This window comes from Microcaecilia unicolor, chromosome 9 (genome assembly GCF_901765095.1).
Source record: "Microcaecilia unicolor chromosome 9, aMicUni1.1, whole genome shotgun sequence".
NCBI lineage: Eukaryota > Metazoa > Chordata > Amphibia > Gymnophiona > Siphonopidae > Microcaecilia > Microcaecilia unicolor.
Genome location: NC_044039.1, coordinates 92171643 through 92188289, shown reverse-complemented (window position 1 = coordinate 92188289; position 16647 = coordinate 92171643). Strand labels below are relative to the sequence as shown.

Here is a 16647-nt window from a genome sequence, read left to right as displayed (position 1 = left end):
CAGGTTTTGAACTGTGCCAGTAGTAAAGTTTCTATGTAATCTCCTATGCATGAAATTTCAATCAAATTGTAAATTAATGAGTTACTGTGACACAATAGCATGCAGAGCAGCTCACTAACTCAGAATTCAGCACAACCTATCATACAAACATATCTTCACAGGCAACTTTTCATTATAAGGCAGCAATTCTAAACCAAGTCCTTGGGACACACCCAGCCAGCCAGGTTTTCAGTATACTCACAACCAGTAAGCATGAGACAGATTTGCATACAATGGAGACAATGCATGCAAATTTACCGCATGAATATTCATTGTCAGAATCTTGAAAACCTGTCCTAAAGTAATCCAGATTCATATCCAGGTAATGCACTGATGATGTGTGTCCCGAAGACTGAATTAAGAACCCCTGTAATAACTGTAGTTATCCTTGATGGCTCCTTCACAACTAGATTCCTTGTGAAAGCTTGCTATAGTTGCTATTGAGCTCATTTGCAACTGTAGCAAACTTTCAAGGGAACTGGTTGCTAACCTGCAATTAATTCAGTGGATTTGTACATTGACCTTATTGTGTCTTAAGTGTCTTAAGTGTTGTCATGTGGTCCAAGCTGCACTAAACCTTTTGTTATATTGGCTGTTTGATACCATAAGTCTGCTGGGTTCATGTCTGATTAGTATTGTTCTGCAGGGTCTCGCTGGAAATCTATGACAAACCTAGAAAAACAGCCATACTATGAAGAGCAAGCGCGACTCAGCAAACAACACCTGGAGAAGTATCCAGACTACAAATACAAGCCCCGACCAAAACGCACGTGCCTCGTGGATGGCAAAAAGCTGCGAATTGGTGAATACAAGGCAATTATGCGCAACAAGCGTCAAGAGATGAGGCAGTATTTCAGCGTTGGGTATGGTTCTTCATACAGCATTCTTTTAGCGAAAAATGAGTATACATCTAGAGTTAATACATTGACCTTCCAAACTATTTGCATTTATCAAACCAAAACCAGTCTAAGTTATTTCAGCTGATGCTGTATAACCTTGGGCTAATCACAAATCCTTGTGACAGCACTGGTACATTAATATGTCTGTCCTGTTAACTTTCAGTGGCACTTTCTATGTCTAGTCTACCAATCTATAATTTAGTTGTATATTCTATCATTATCATCATATGCTCATTTTCTATTCAAATGAAGACAGCATAACTCTTGAATGTTAGCCACAAGTATATTACGTTCATTGTGAAAAATAAAAATCACCTGTAACATGTTTGTTGGAATTAGATCGATTCTCAGCTATATTATATTATTTTTATAATGCAGCAAGAATAGCAACCTCTTTGGTCTTTTTATCAATATTAATGGAAAGAATTGTTAGTATTTTCTTTAATACTAAAATAATATTTTACAATTTGCCTTTGAAATATAGGGGGTCTTTTACTAAAGTTTAGCTCAAGTTATCTGCAGCAGGGCCCATAGGAATAAAATGGGCCCTGTTGCAGATAACTCGAGCTAAGCTTTAGTAAAAGACCCCCATAATGATACTGTAAGCATGTTATGAAGTTAATATTTATTGTTTAGATATGTTTTGCAATGGATGATACAGCCTATTGTTGAGGCTTGGTCAATATACATAGTTTTGTGCATGTGCAAATAAAGCTATGTATACAGAGATTTAAATAGTAGAAAAGCAAGAGCCATCAACCCAACTTAAAGAACCGGCTGAAGAGATAGAGGAGGGATCCATGACAGCCCTAGTTAAGGAACCAGTAGAGGGCCTCAGTCCCCTGCTGGCTGAAGAAGTTATAGATTGTGAAGGAGTTACAGAGCCGACAGAAGACCCATTCTTCTCCCAGGTGAAGGTCCAGAGTTTAGGAGGGAAACTACTGGAATAGATTGGGGGTTCTCAAGTATGAGAGGGTGGTTATTTAGATGTGAGTGCTAAGTTGTGTTAAAGCTGTCTAATACCACTCACTACCTACAAGAACAGCCACTGTGCTATGTGGCATTTTGTCATATATCTATTTTCTGAAATCCCATTCCCCCGTCAGCTAAAGGATTCCACTCCTCAGCTGGCTGAAGAAGGGGCAAGAAAGTTACACAGCCAGTGGGGGATTCATCTCTCTCTCTGGCTGAAGATTCAGGGAGACCCTGCAGCGGCCGTATTTAAAAGCCAGCTGAGGATCCCATTCCCCCTCCCCTCTGGCTGAAGAAGCAGCAGACCACAGAGTAAGTTACAGAGCCAGCAAAGGTTGCTGAAGAAGGGATGTGACCCACAGCCACATGACTTTAAGTTACAGCTTGGTGAGAGATAGAAAGGGAAATAATGTAAAGGTCTAGGTTAGATGTGAAAAGGAAATGAGAGTGTAGGAGGTGATGTACTCACATCCTCAGCCACATCCAGAACTCACCACCACAGTACCCTCCCCCCCAATCTACTTGCTCAGCACCCACTACTATTTATGATCCCCATCATCAGTGCATTATCTGGATACGAATCTGGATTACTTTGGGACAGCTTTTTCCTGTCCTAAGTTATCTGGATAGTTATGAGGATATTGGCGCTGAATATTGCTAGTCTCCGTATTAATCCCAGCTCCACTGGGACAGCCTGTACAAATTTTCAGAGGCAGTATCTGGATAATAGATAATGCGACTGGAAAACTGTGGGTGGCCCTGGTCAGTGCTATGTTTCTGGGTAGCAAGTACTACTACCTGGATAAGTAGTTTTGAATATGAGGCCCTAGACTGTAAGCCTCCAGGGTCATGGAAAAACCTACTGTACCTGAATATAACTTGTCTTGAGCTACTATTGAAAAACAGAGAACTAAATCCAAATCATAATCCCCCATGAGCTCATTCACTCAGGCCACTAACACTCATTACTCCTCATAGGCGGTCGGTGGCCCAACTGCTTGGGGAGGCTAAAGGGGGCGGGGTTAGGGGTGGAGCCAGGGGTGGAGCTTAAATCCATAATTGTCTGATAACACGCAGAAAAAATAAATAAATAAAAATAAAAGTCACAATACATTTTATTAAATTTAGATATTAGATATGTATCATATGTCAAAGAATAAAGTGGTTGCTCAAAGCATATTCTAACCACAATCACTCAACTGCAAAACACTATGCACACCTTTGTCCAAAAACACACTCAGAACCTTACTGTACCATAAATATTACACTGGGCAGAACCTAATACACCAAAATATCACCCATACGGAAAATGCAGACTGTCAACAATATGAAACAAGGGATTATATCATCACAATTCTCATGTAGAGCCACAAAACACCCTAATTCAGGTTTAATGTGGGATAAAATGCCATAAATAAGTAAATATAAACTTTTAATGTTGAGCACCTGATTTTCAAAGTGGACATATTCCAAACACTATAATGAAAATAAAATGATCTTTTTCTGATCATGCTGGCCCAGTATCCGTTCTCCTGCTATCTGTCCTCAGTGCAGGTCAGGAAGTCATCCTCGTTAAATATCTCCCACCTCCAGGCCAACCCCCCCCCCCCCCTGCTTTCCCAGCAGTAAGGTAAATAAACCATAAACCAGTTTCTACAACTGCTAGAGGGCTTTCACTGCAGCTCCTGCTGTGAGGATGGAGGTAAATCAACAATTTAATCCCCTCAGAGCAGCTGGACTCCACAGCTGGCGCCTATGTTACTCCTCCATCCACTCACTTTCAGCTCAGACTCTGACACGCTGACAGCCGAGCTTGGCAGCACTGCATTCTGAGTGTCCTTGGAGGTCTAGAGGAGATCTTTCATCTGGCGGGGCTTAGAGGTCCCTGCCAGTAAAGATGCACCACTGCTGGGTGGGTCGCTGCCCACCTGGGCCCAGCCATGGGTATGCCACAAGTAGGCACCTACTTTCCTTTATAGTTGATTTCTTGGTACCTAAAAATAGGTGTCCCTTTATAGAATTGCCTTCCATTGGATCTGCATCATTAGTTTCCGTGGATAGAACTGGGAATTACAAAGGTTTTTTCTGTGTAGTAATTGTATGAGAGCATGCTGGGAAATACCCCTAACAGCTTTGAACTTACTATGTGGTAATTTGGGCACTTACTGTTAGGTAAGTGCAAAACTTTACTGCACTTAATTTCCTATATGTACTTATTCCAGAGATTATATCAAATCTGATCATTTTATGATCACTGTTATCGGCCACAGCACCATTACCTCATGCACCAGATCATGCACTCCCATAAGGACTAGATTTAGAATTGATTCTCTTCTTGTTGGCTCCTGAACCAGCTGCTCAATAAAGGAGTCCTTGATTTTATCTAGGAATTTTACCTCCCTAGCATGCTGTGATGTTACATTTACCCAGTCATAATTGAGATACTACTACTACTACTACTTATCATTAATTGAAATCACCCATTATTATTGTGTTCCCCATTTTGTTAGCCTCCCTAATTTCTGATAACATTTCTTTATCTGTCTGTTCATCCTGGCTAGGTGGACGGTAGTACACTCCTATCACTATCCTTTTCCTCTTTACACATAGAACTTCTATCCATAGGGATTCCAAAATGTGTTTTGTGTCCTGTATAATTTTTAGTTTATTCGACTCAAGGCCCTCTTTAACGTATAATGCTACCCCTTCCACCAATTGGATCCATCCTATCACTGCATATGATTTGTACCCTGGTATACCAGTTTCCACCTGAAAGTTACCAAAATTTAGGATCTTGAAATCTGTGCTCCTAAATTTAGGCCTGTTTTTTATTTGATTATATTTAAGAGCCTAATTTGACCTAGTGTTAAAAAGCAGTGCTAAGTTCCTTTTTTTGCCATCCCTCTTGCCACCTAGTTTTTAAGCTCCTAAATGTAGGAGTTCAGTGAAATACTGAACATAAACTAGGAACTCCATATATGAAGGAATTATTGTAACTCCATATATGCAGAAATTAAATGCATCCTACTAAGAAAATTACATACTACCCAAAACACGGCTGCACGTCTAATATGTAGATCACCATGTTATGCCAAAGCAACACCTGTTCTGTATGCTCTACACTGATTTCCAGTGAAAGAAAGAATATCATTTAAATTATTTGTACTCATTCACCAAATTCTATATTGCTTGACCCCATCCTACATGTACAATATCATCGAATTACCATCACGCCATGTCATTATGTCATCCAGAGAATATCTTATCTTACATTTCCCTAACTATAAGAATGTGAGCTACAAATCAATCCATGATCCCGATTTCTCATATCAAGGAACCAAAATCTGGAACTCTGTACCTAAAATAATAAAACGCACAGATAAATTACCTGTCTTTCAGAAATCTTATGAAAACATATTTCTTTAGCTCAGCCAGGGGCGTAGCCAGCCTTCCGTGGGAGAGGGGTCCAGAGCCCGGGGGAGGGGGCACATTTTAGCCCTCCCCCCAGCGCCGCCCCCCCACCGCCGACATTGCCGCCCCCCCTCCCGCCACGAACCCGCCGCCACTGCAGCCTACCTTTACTTTTGCTGGCGGGGGATCCCACTCCCCGCCAGCCGACGTCTTTTTCTTAATCGCTTCCTGCTCTTCAATTTGTTTGCTGACGTCCTGCACGTACAATTACGTGCAGGATGTCAGCAAACAAATTGAAGAGCAGGAAGGACTAAGAAGACGTCGGCTGGCGGGGAGTGGGATCCCCCGCCAGCAAAAGTAAAGGTAGGCGGGGGCGGGTTCGCCGGGAGGGGGGGCCCTGGGGTGAATCTGCGGGGGCCCCGGCCCCCTCAGGCCCCACGTAGCTACGCCACTGAGCTCAGCCTTTCATGAAAACAATCAAAGTTAAAATGAACGTAACTAGTGATTTCTGCCAATGTATACCCTCCTACAACATTATTTTGGTTCCAGATCATTTGAAGCCTGATCAATCAGCCTAACTCCATCAATAGTAAATCTTCTCGATCGTTTTACTCTAAGAAGTACCCTATCCTAAGAATTAACTGATCTCTCTTCATGTAATATAAATTCATACTAAGCTTCTGTAATGGTTCACATGATGTATTTTCATTTCTGTTTACAATCTAACCCCCCTGTTTACTAAAGCTTCGCTCAAGTTATCTGCAGCAGAGCCCATTTTATTCCTATGGACCCTGCTGCAGATAACTCGAGCTAAGCTTTAGTAAACAACCCCCTAAAATGTACAATATATTGTGACTCTGGGCAAGTCACTTAACCCTCCATTGCCCCATGTAAGCCGCATTGAGCCTGCCATGAGTGGGAAAGCGCAGGGTACAAATTTAAAATAAAAAAATAAATAACGTTTGTTATGTAAATCATATTGAAACAGAGTATTTTCTCTGGCTAATATGGGATAAGTGTCATCAATAAATAAATAAACTCAGCCGTAGTAAATTTTCAAAGAGGACAATGTAGGACCCTAACACACAAAGTAAGGAGTCTAAACCCTTCAACAAATTGACCCCTCTGAGGTCCATATTAAAAAGGTTTGCATAGCTAACTGGGAGTTATCTGGACAACCTTTGAGTTTTCACCACTTACTAAATATATTTTGTCTTTGCTAATTTATTGATTTGGATTTATTAACTATCTTTATGAAGAGATTCTCCCAAAATAATATATAGCAGGTACAGCTTAACACAAAGCTTACAATTTTGTTAACAGCACAACAATAGTAAATGTCCAAATATAAACATGAACTATCAATGAGGTAAACTTGGGCAAAGACAAATTGGTCAATACTCTCAATAGAGAAAGATAGTGGGGTTCCCCGAGGGTCTGTGCTAGGACCACTGCTTTTTAATATATTTATAAATGATCTAGAAATGGGAATAACAAGTGACGTGATTAGATCTCCTGATGACACAAAAGTTATTCAAAGTTATGAAATCACAAGAGGATTGTGAAAAATTGCAAGAGAAACTTATAAGACTGGGAGACTTGGCATCCGAATGGCAGATGACATGTAATGTGAGCAAGTGCAAAGTGCTGTATGTAGAAAAGAGGAACCCTAACTATAGTTATGTGATTCAAGAGTCCAAATTAGGAGTCACTGCCCAGGAAAAAGATCCATGTGTGATCGTTGATGATACATTGAAATCCTCTGCTCAGTATGCAGTGTCAGCTAAGAAAGCAAATTGAAGGTTAGGAATTATTGGGAAAGTAATGAAGTACAAAACTGAGGTTATTATAATGCCCTGTATCACTCCATAGTGCAACTGTAATTCTGGTCACTACATCTCAAAAAAAATGCGGAGAGGCATTTTCAATATGATGTCTACATTCAATTTTGGACATTTTGCAAAAAAACATCCAAAAACTAGTAGTGAACATGGCCATATTCAAACCAGAAAAACATCCAACTTTTTGTTTCAAAAATGACCATTTGCTAGACGTTTTTGTGCTCAGTGTGTCTATTTTTTAGGACCATTTTTGAAAAAAATAAATAAGTCCAAGGGGAAAATGCACAACTACAAGCCATTGGGATGTATTGGGGGCCAGCATTTTTAGTAGACTGGTCACACAGGTAAGCTAGGAGGCACTGCAGTGGACTTCACATAAACGTTCCCATGTACACATCTCACCGTTACCCCCTTATATTGTATGGGGAGCCCTTCAAAACCTACCAAAAACCTACTATACCCAACTGTACACTACAATAGCACTTATGCCTGCAGATGTCACCTATATGTAGTTATAGTAGGTTTTTACAGGTCTCACACTTTTCACCACAAGTATACCAGTTAAAGTGGGATATGAGCCTGGGTTCTCTTTTGTACAGTGCCCTGCACCAATCACTAGGCTCCGGTGCCTTCGTTGTGGGATCATCTGTTTCTGATGCCTTACATCCTGCACCGTTCATGTAGCCCCATGCAGTACATAAGGCATCAGAAACAGATGATCCCACAACGAAGGTGCCGGAGTCGACCGGCACTGAAGAAGACGGACAGCAAACAAGGTACCTGATGCGGCGGTGGGGGGTTCCAAAGTGGCGAGGGGGGGTTGGTGGCGGGGGAAGACGTCTAAACAGTGCCCCCCACCTCGGGCTCTGGCCTCCCCTCCCACCGATGTCTGACTACGCCCCTGCCGTGTACCTTCAAAATTGTGTTTACTTCTAAATGTTGTCAACAGTGGCAGCAATTCACATATGCTGCCTGCAGCTGCCCAAGTACTTTCCCTCTGAAAAAACTTCCTGTTTTCAGCAGGGCAGGATGCACCATAGGGAACTTCTCCAGGGCCACAAGCAGCGTCTGTGAGTCACTGCTCCCTTCAGTAAAAATTAGAAGTAAATACAAGTTTGAAGCATAGGTGGTCAGTGATTCAGCTGTTTGAGGAGGCTAAGGTAGGCAAGAATAAGGTGTAGTGCAAGGTAAAATCATTAAGGTAGAGGGGCAACACCCATGTCAGCAGTAAAGGGGACAGTAGGAGCACTTTTGAACACAGCAGGGAAGAACTCCTTTACTGTGTGCCAGCTGCCTCCCCTAAGTAACTCTGTTATTGATAATATTATGCACACTGGATACACTCTAGGGAATTATGTAGTAAAAAGTCAAAATAATGCACAACAAAATAATACAACATATTTGAAATAATAGTATTTGCAGTATTCTGGAAATATATGTAGGTACTTTAACACTTGGCTCCCAGTCAGCCCTAGCCCCCCCAGACCAACTTCTTCCTGTTGGTCATGTGGTGTTGTGGAGCACTTAACAGAAATTCTGTGGTTAGAGGCAACTAGGAAATGATTTGCCTCTCAGGTTTTTTTTTTTATAGGGTTGCCAATTGGCCACTAGGCTTCAGATATGTTGGCCTTTACTTTAGTGTTGAGTTACCAAACATATTTGGAATATATACTGTATTAGCTATACCTAACGATTAGAACAGCAGGCTGAGAACCAGGGAACCCTGTGTCCTAAGTCCATTGTGGCACCTTGAGATCTTCAGCAAGTCACTCAACCCTCCACTGACTCAGGTAAAAGCTTAAGGACCTACAGTGGGGGAAATAAGTATTTGATCCCTTGCTGATTTTGTAAGTTTGCCCACTGACAAAGACATGAGCAGCCCATAATTGAAGGGTAGGTTATTGGTAACAGTGAGAGATAGCACATCACAAATTAAATCCGGAAAATCACATTGTGGAAAGTATATGAATTTATTTGCATTCTGCAGAGGGAAATAAGTATTTGATCCCTCTGGCAAACAAGACCTAATACTTGGTGGCAAAACCCTTGTTGGCAAGCACAGCGGTCAGACGTCTTCTGTAGTTGATGATGAGGTTTGCACACATGTCAGGAGGAATTTTGGTCCACTCCTCTTGCAGATCATCTCTAAATCATTAAGAGTTCTGGGCTGTCGCTTGGCAACTCGCAGCTTCAGCTCCCTCCATAAGTTTTCAATGGGATTAAGGTCTGGTGACTGGCTAGGCCACTCCATGACCCTAATGTGCTTCTTCCTGAGCCACTCCTTTGTTGCCTTGGCTGTATGTTTTGGGTCATTGTCGTGCTGGAAGACCCAGCCACGACCCATTTTTAAGGCCCTGGCGGAGGGAAGGAGGTTGTCACTCAGAATTGTACGGTACATGGCCCCATCCATTCTCCCATTGATGCGGTGAAGTAGTCCTGTGCCCTTAGCAGAGAAACACCCCCAAAACATAACATTTCCACCTCCATGCTTGACAGTGGGGACGGTGTTCTTTGGGTCATAGGCAGCATTTCTCTTCCTCCAAACACGGCGAGTTGAGTTCATGCCAAAGAGCTCAATTTTTGTCTCATCTGACCACAGCACCTTCTCCCAATCACTCTCGGCATCATCCAGGTGTTCACTGGCAAACTTCAGACGGGCCGTCACATGTGCCTTCTGGAGCAGGGGGACCTTGCGGGCACTGCAGGATTGCAATCCGTTATGTCGTAATGTGTTACCAATGGTTTTCGTGGTGACAGTGATCCCAGCTGCCTTGAGATCATTGACAAGTTCCCCCCTTGTAGTTGTAGGCTGATTTCTAACCTTCCTCATGATCAAGGATACCCCACGAGGTGAGATTTTGCGTGGAGCCCCAGATCTTTGTCGATTGACAGTCATTTTGTACTTCTTCCATTTTCTTACTATGGCACCAACAGTTGTCTCCTTCTCGCCCAGCGTCTTACTGATGGTTTTGTAGCCCATTCCAGCCTTGTGCAGGTGTATGATCTTGTCCCTGACATCCTTAGACAGCTCCTTGCTCTTGGCCATTTTGTAGAGGTTAGAGTCTGACTGATTCACTGAGTCTGTGGACAGGTGTCTTTCATACAGGTGACCATTGCCGACAGCTGTCTGTCATGCAGGTAACGAGTTGATTTGGAGCATCTACCTGGTCTGTAGGGGCCAGATCTCTTACTGGTTGGTGGGGGATCAAATACTTATTTCCCTCTGCAGAATGCAAATAAATTCATATACTTTCCACAATGTGATTTTCCGGATTTAATTTGTGATGTGCTATCTCTCACTGTTACCAATAACCTACCCTTCAATTATGGGCTGCTCATGTCTTTGTCAGTGGGCAAACTTACAAAATCAGCAAGGGATCAAATACTTATTTCCCCCACTGTATATTCAGCCCACAGCAATAAGTGGCTGGCAAGCTGCTTCCAGCCATGGACTACATTAAGCACGGGTATTCAATGCCAGGACGTGCGCAACCCTTGGTTATTGAATATATTGGTATGGCAGCCGACCCAGAAGTTAATTGGGCACAGGCCAATATTCAGACTGGTGCCCAGTTAACTTTCCAAATAAAGTTAAGAATGCTCTTTTGCAGTCCTAACTTTATGTGGTTACTTAGCTGATTAGCAGACTGAAAATTGACACTAACTGGCTAAGTTGCTGCTCTGCCCTAACTCCACTCCTGGCCCTCCCTTACCTGGCCAGTTAGGAAATGGCCAATTAGCAGTGATTTTCAGTGACACTAACCAGTTAAGTGCTGCTGAATATCAGGTACCGGCTCACTCAGCCCTCCAGGGACAGGAAAATCCTAGTGTATCTGAATGTAGTTCACCTTTGAGGTACTACTGAGAAAACTAAATCCAGTACCAGGCATATTGTGTAGTAATGCAAAACTGAACAAATCTCATTCAGGACTTATAGAGAAATTAGAACATACCATCTTCTAGGAGTCGCACAACAAGTGCCCACCTAAGAAAAGGCAGCACCCTAAGTATTGCAGCGGGAACTAGAATATCGATACACCTATTGGAAAGCTAAAGTCAGATTAATTCAGATCAGTCCTACATAGACATTCACCCCTTAATTTTTTATGTTAGGTGTTGATTTGGTGTGTAATTTTCCATGCTGAAATGGCAGATATGCTGCTAAGTGGGAAAAGTGGTAGTTACATGCATAAGTGCACTTAGGCTATTCTATACTTTGTGCCTAAGTGTTCTAGTATGTAACTGCAAAGAGCATGGATGTAAAAGGAGCACGGGCAGGTCGTGGGCATTTCCAGCAATTATACACGACCCTTATAGAATACTGTCAGTTACATGTATAACTGGCAGCACTTAGGCATGAACATTTATACCAGTCACTGACATGGCAATAAGTGTAGGCACCTAAAGTTATGTACTTAAATGCAAGTTTATGCTAGTATTCTATAATGACAATTATCCACGTAATTGTTGTTATAGAGTATGCGCTTAATCCCAGATTCTATATAGCGTGACTGAAATTGTGTGCGTAAATCCGGTCGTATTCTGGATATGCACACACAATTTAATTACTTAACAAGCCAATCAGTGATGATAATTGCCACTTAACAAGCAATTATTGCTTGTTATGCACAGAACTTGCTAGGCATATTCTGTAAAGTGGTGCATGTAAATTCTAATGTATGCTGCCAAAGAGGGGGCTTGGCCATGGACATGGAATGAGCGGACCATGGGTGTTCCGAAAATCTACGTGCAGGGTTATAGAATACACCTGCTCCATGCCTAACTTAGGCACCAATATTTACACCAAATTTTACTTGATGTAAATGGATGCGCCTAGAGTTAGGTGCATGCATGGCCACTAGGAGTGTTATATAAACCCGCTAGGTATATTCTATAAACTGTGTCTAAATCTAGAAGCAGTTTACAGATTGCACCTAGGCGGCAATATTTTCGGCACCAATTTTTCAGGTGCCATATACAGAATCTACTCTTTAGCATGTGGTATTTAGCCACCTACATTTTGGTGACCTTTACAGAATTACCTCTTCAATACTAATGGAATAACTGGCCCCTTTCATACACATAGAGCACAAATAGATCCCTCATTAACTATAGAATAACTAACTACAAAATATAAAAGAGAAATATGTACATAAAAATTAAACCAAATACCCATGAAACCAGACTCTGCATAGAGTGCCACACCAGAGAAAGAGAAACAGTGATGCATGTCACTCCGTACTGTGTAAAATATAAAGAAAGCAGGTGTAAATTTCAAAAACTGACATAGTCCAATCATTACATTATAAATGAATAAAACAAAAAATGGAAAATAATGCAATACCTTTTTATTGACCTAACAATACATTTTTTGATTACCTTTGAAAGACTAAAACCTCCTTCCTCAGGTCAGGACAGTATATTGCTGTAATGCTATACTGTCCTGACCTAAGAAAGGAGGATTTTTGGCCTCTGAAAGTTAGTCAAAAATGTATTAACTGAGGGCCCTGCTTACTAATCTGCGCTGTAGGCATTCTAATGCTAGAGACACCCATATGGGTGTCTTTAGCATTTGCGTGTGCTAAAAGGTTAGCACTGCTTAGTAAACAGGGGCCCTTAGTCCAATAAAAAGGTATTATCTTTTATTCCATTTTTTGTTTTATTTTTATTTATTCAACTTTAGAGTGGACTAAAGTGGCTACCACAGTATTTTATTCTAAAATAGATTTTTTTTTCTACCTTTGTTTGTCTGTCCATTTCATTTTTCTAATTGTGTTGGTCTCGATCTCTTGTTTCAGCTTTCCTCTATCTTCTCTTAACTCTCTTACCAAGGTTTCCTGTCCACTTGTCATTTTTCTCTCTCCTCCACTCTTCTTCAATTCCTCCACTATGTCCATCTTCAACATTGATCTTTTCCTTTTAGCATTTTCCATTTATTTTTCTGCCTCCCATTCTAGATTTAATTCATTCTTATTATTCAGCCTTCAATTTCCCTCTTTTAATGCATCTACCTACAGCTTTCCAACTCTTTCTCTCACCCCGACTTTCCCATTTCCCTTCCTTTTATTCCTCAATCTTCCACTAACTCTATCTTCTTCCCCCTTCCATGTAGCATCTCCCCACTGTTTCTCCCCTCTTCTATCCAGCATCTTCCCTTTCCCCTCTTTTATCCAGCATCTCCACTCTCTTCCCTTCCATCCATCTTACCTCTCTCTCCCCCTTTTCATCTAGCATTTCAAACTCTCTCTCTTTTATCCAGCATCTTCCCTCTTTTTTTCTCCCCCTTCAATGCAGCATCTTCACTCTTTTCCTTCTTCCATCTAGCATTTTCCCCCTTCCATCTGGCGCATCTTCTTTGATTTAGTATCTAGTGCCTCTTCTCTTCCCTTTCCTGCTCACCCTCAGCATCTCCTGTTCACCCTGGCACCCCAGCTGCTGCTACTTACCAGGATCAGCAGCAACAAAACAACAAGAAGCAGCCACGGGACCTCAACCTCTATGTGCATGACTGCTATGATATTGCTTTCTTGTTTGCAGGAGGCAGTTCTGACAGAGCCAGTAGCTACACACAGAGAAGTTAAAGACCATGGCTGCTTTCTATTATTTTATGCTTCTGGCCTTGAGAAGCAGCAGTGGCCAGAGTGTAGGGTATTCCTTGACAATGAAATAGAGTACTGTGAGACTGCTACTAAAGCACCATTTTGAGGCCAGAGCCACAATGGCCAGGAGTGAGTGGGCCTTGCTCCTGCCTGTAGAACCCCCTTGACCACCAGGAATAGAAAAGGTAGCCCTGGAAGACCTAAGGGGTAGAAGTGGGAGGGGTCTGGAATTGGACATACTGCCTTTAGGGGGAAGGAGAAAGGATCAGGACCAGGGAGAGAGGGAGGGGAAAACAGTGAGTGTTAGGGAACCTGCTTATACTTATGAGTCCCAGCTAATATTTATCTGGGGCTCACATGAATGTTTTATGTGGATCCTGACTGTATATTTGCCAGGACCTGCATTAGGTCTGGCAGCCAGCACAGAACAAATTAGCCACAGATATTCAATGCTAGTGCCTTCTGTAGCTCAAAAAGCACCTTTATGAGAGATATAAGGATGATATTGAGGTCTCAGGTACAGAAGGCTTCTACAGTAGTAGCTTGACATGAGATACCCTTTCATAAATTGAGAAAGAGTATTATATTATGAAGCTGGAAACCTATCAATGAGGACGTGATTGACTGAGAAAACACTGAGTTGTACAGTGATGGAGGATATTTGGACACTGAGTTGGTGGAAATAGCACATGTAGCACAATATGAGGTTGAAGGAAAATGAATGGGATCATGGCCATTTGTGAAATATTTGACAGAGAACCTTTTTCTACTTAAAGGCATGAGTATTTTCCATAGATAAGTAGGTTTCAGTTCGGCATACGAAGATGAACAACTATCCCAGAGCTCAGAACTAAGTGGCATTTTACATGGGCATGGATTAATGGGACAAAGTAAACATGGATTTAGCCAAGGGAAATCTTCTCTCATTAACCTGCTACATTTCTTAGAAGGGATGAAAAAACATGTATAAAGGTGAGCCAGTTTATATCATGTATCTGGATTTTCAGAAGGCATTTGACAAAGTACCTCATGAATGACTCCTGAGGAAATCAGAAAGTCATGGGATAAGAAGCAGTATCCTATTGTGGATTAAGAACTTTAAAAGTGAGAAATCAGAGAGTAAGGTTAAATGGTCAGTATTCTCAGTGGAGAAGGATAAATTGTGGGGTTTCCCAGAGGTCTGTGCTGGGATCGCTGCTTATTAACATATTTATAAATAATCTAGAAATGGGAATAACAAGTGAGGTGATTAAATTTGCTGATGACACAAAGTTATTCAAAGTTATTAAATCAGAAGAGGATTGTGAAAGATTGCAACTAGTCTCATATTAGTTGAAAATAAAAAGTATTGCTTTGTTTTTATTTTATTTGTAATTTCTTTCCAGGCAACAAGCACAGATCCCTATCACTACAGCAGGTGTTATTTTCCCAGGAGCCATTGCCATGGCTGGGGTGCCTTCCCCCCATCTGCCATCTGAGCACTCAAGTGTGTCCAGCAGCCCAGAGCCTGGAATGCCCATCACTGAAAGCACTTATGGCATAAAAGACGAGGATCCTCTCATTAAGGAGGAAATCCAGGTTGACGATCTCAATGGTGAAATGTATGATGACTACGAGGAGGAAGAAGATGACCCTGATATGGACTATGGCAGTGACAGTGAAAACCATATTGCAGGACAATCCAACTGCTAAAAGTCAAATATTGTGACCTTTAATGACAATTAGCCCCATCTGGTCCCTACCAATGGCCAAGCACATTAACTTTCTCATACAATGACTGTTACTTTAATTGTTAGTCTTAATTAAGTGGGACATCAGCTGACTAATAGGCTTCAGCCAGCATCAATAGGCTTAAGAAGAATGAGTACAGCTACTGCAAAACCAACAACTGAATGAAATAAGCTATAGGTAAAATAATGCCAGTAATTCAGCTGCTTTTATGCCCAAGCACTGAAGTCTTATCCTTTAATTTTTATGGGGTGGGGGTGGGAGGAGGAGAGGGGATATTCTAAATAAACTTTATGGCTGTTTGTTCTATAATGTTCTAGAAATTCTCACTCAGGTACACAGTGCCAACAAGTGGCTTGTGAATGTGTTTTGTTGTTTTGTGCTATAGTTTCATGAGAAATATGATTTTCTTTTTCTTTTGGTCATGCACCCAACAGAAAAAAAATGACAAACTTCCCCAATTACTTGTTTCTGCTTATATCTTTGCGTTTTATAGGATGGAAATATGCAGAGATTATTCTTTTCTACCTTATCCCCGCTTAACAATTATCCTTCACAGGGAACTTTTCTTCAATGCATTCTACACACAATCTTTTAGCTAAGTGCCAAATTTGTACTGAAGTGTTGAATTAGTTTATATGTTTATTTTTCTGGTGTATCTCAAGCTTGGAGAACAATGTTAGACAATCCCTTAAAAACATGATATGCCAGCAGCTGTTGAGATTTGAATATTTTTTTAATGGAAACTGTGGGTGCAGTTCTCAGGTGTAAGAGAGAAAGCAAGAGAGACATAAAGAACTAGAGAGGAATATTTTGTGACCTTAGATTTGTGTGTGCGTGTATTATGGTACTAATAAATATGTTGGACCATTCCAAGCGAAAGCTGTTTTGGGGATGAAATCCACATCCTCTAATTGATGAACCTATACAAAAACCTTTTTTTTTTTTTTAATAAATAAGACAAACCTAATATCAGTAATAAAAGTGGAAAAATAAGTGCCAGTAGCATTGTAGGACGCTGATGTACTTTGGTGCAAATGACTTTACAAACATGATTATTACACATGGAAAAATGGCAAATTGCATGTGTAAATTTGCTAAGCTTTTCACATGCTGTTTTGTTGTTTTTCCACATACAAATTTGCATTTGTGAGGCAT

At 41.2% G+C, this 16647-nt stretch overlaps 1 protein-coding gene across 2 annotated transcripts in view; it reads left to right on the top strand.

Moving 5' to 3' along the window:
* Positions 1–15623, top strand: part of SOX5 (SRY-box transcription factor 5) — an 860916-nt gene extending 845293 nt beyond the window's left edge. For both annotated transcript variants that reach the window (XM_030214565.1, XM_030214564.1), the window contains exons 15-16: positions 686–902; positions 15147–15623. In XM_030214565.1, the coding sequence (XP_030070425.1) occupies positions 686–902; positions 15147–15453 (524 nt within the window). In that variant the 3' untranslated portion in view covers positions 15454–15623. The remainder of the gene's footprint in view (positions 1–685; positions 903–15146) is intronic.
* Positions 15624–16647: the final 1024 nt, after the last annotated feature.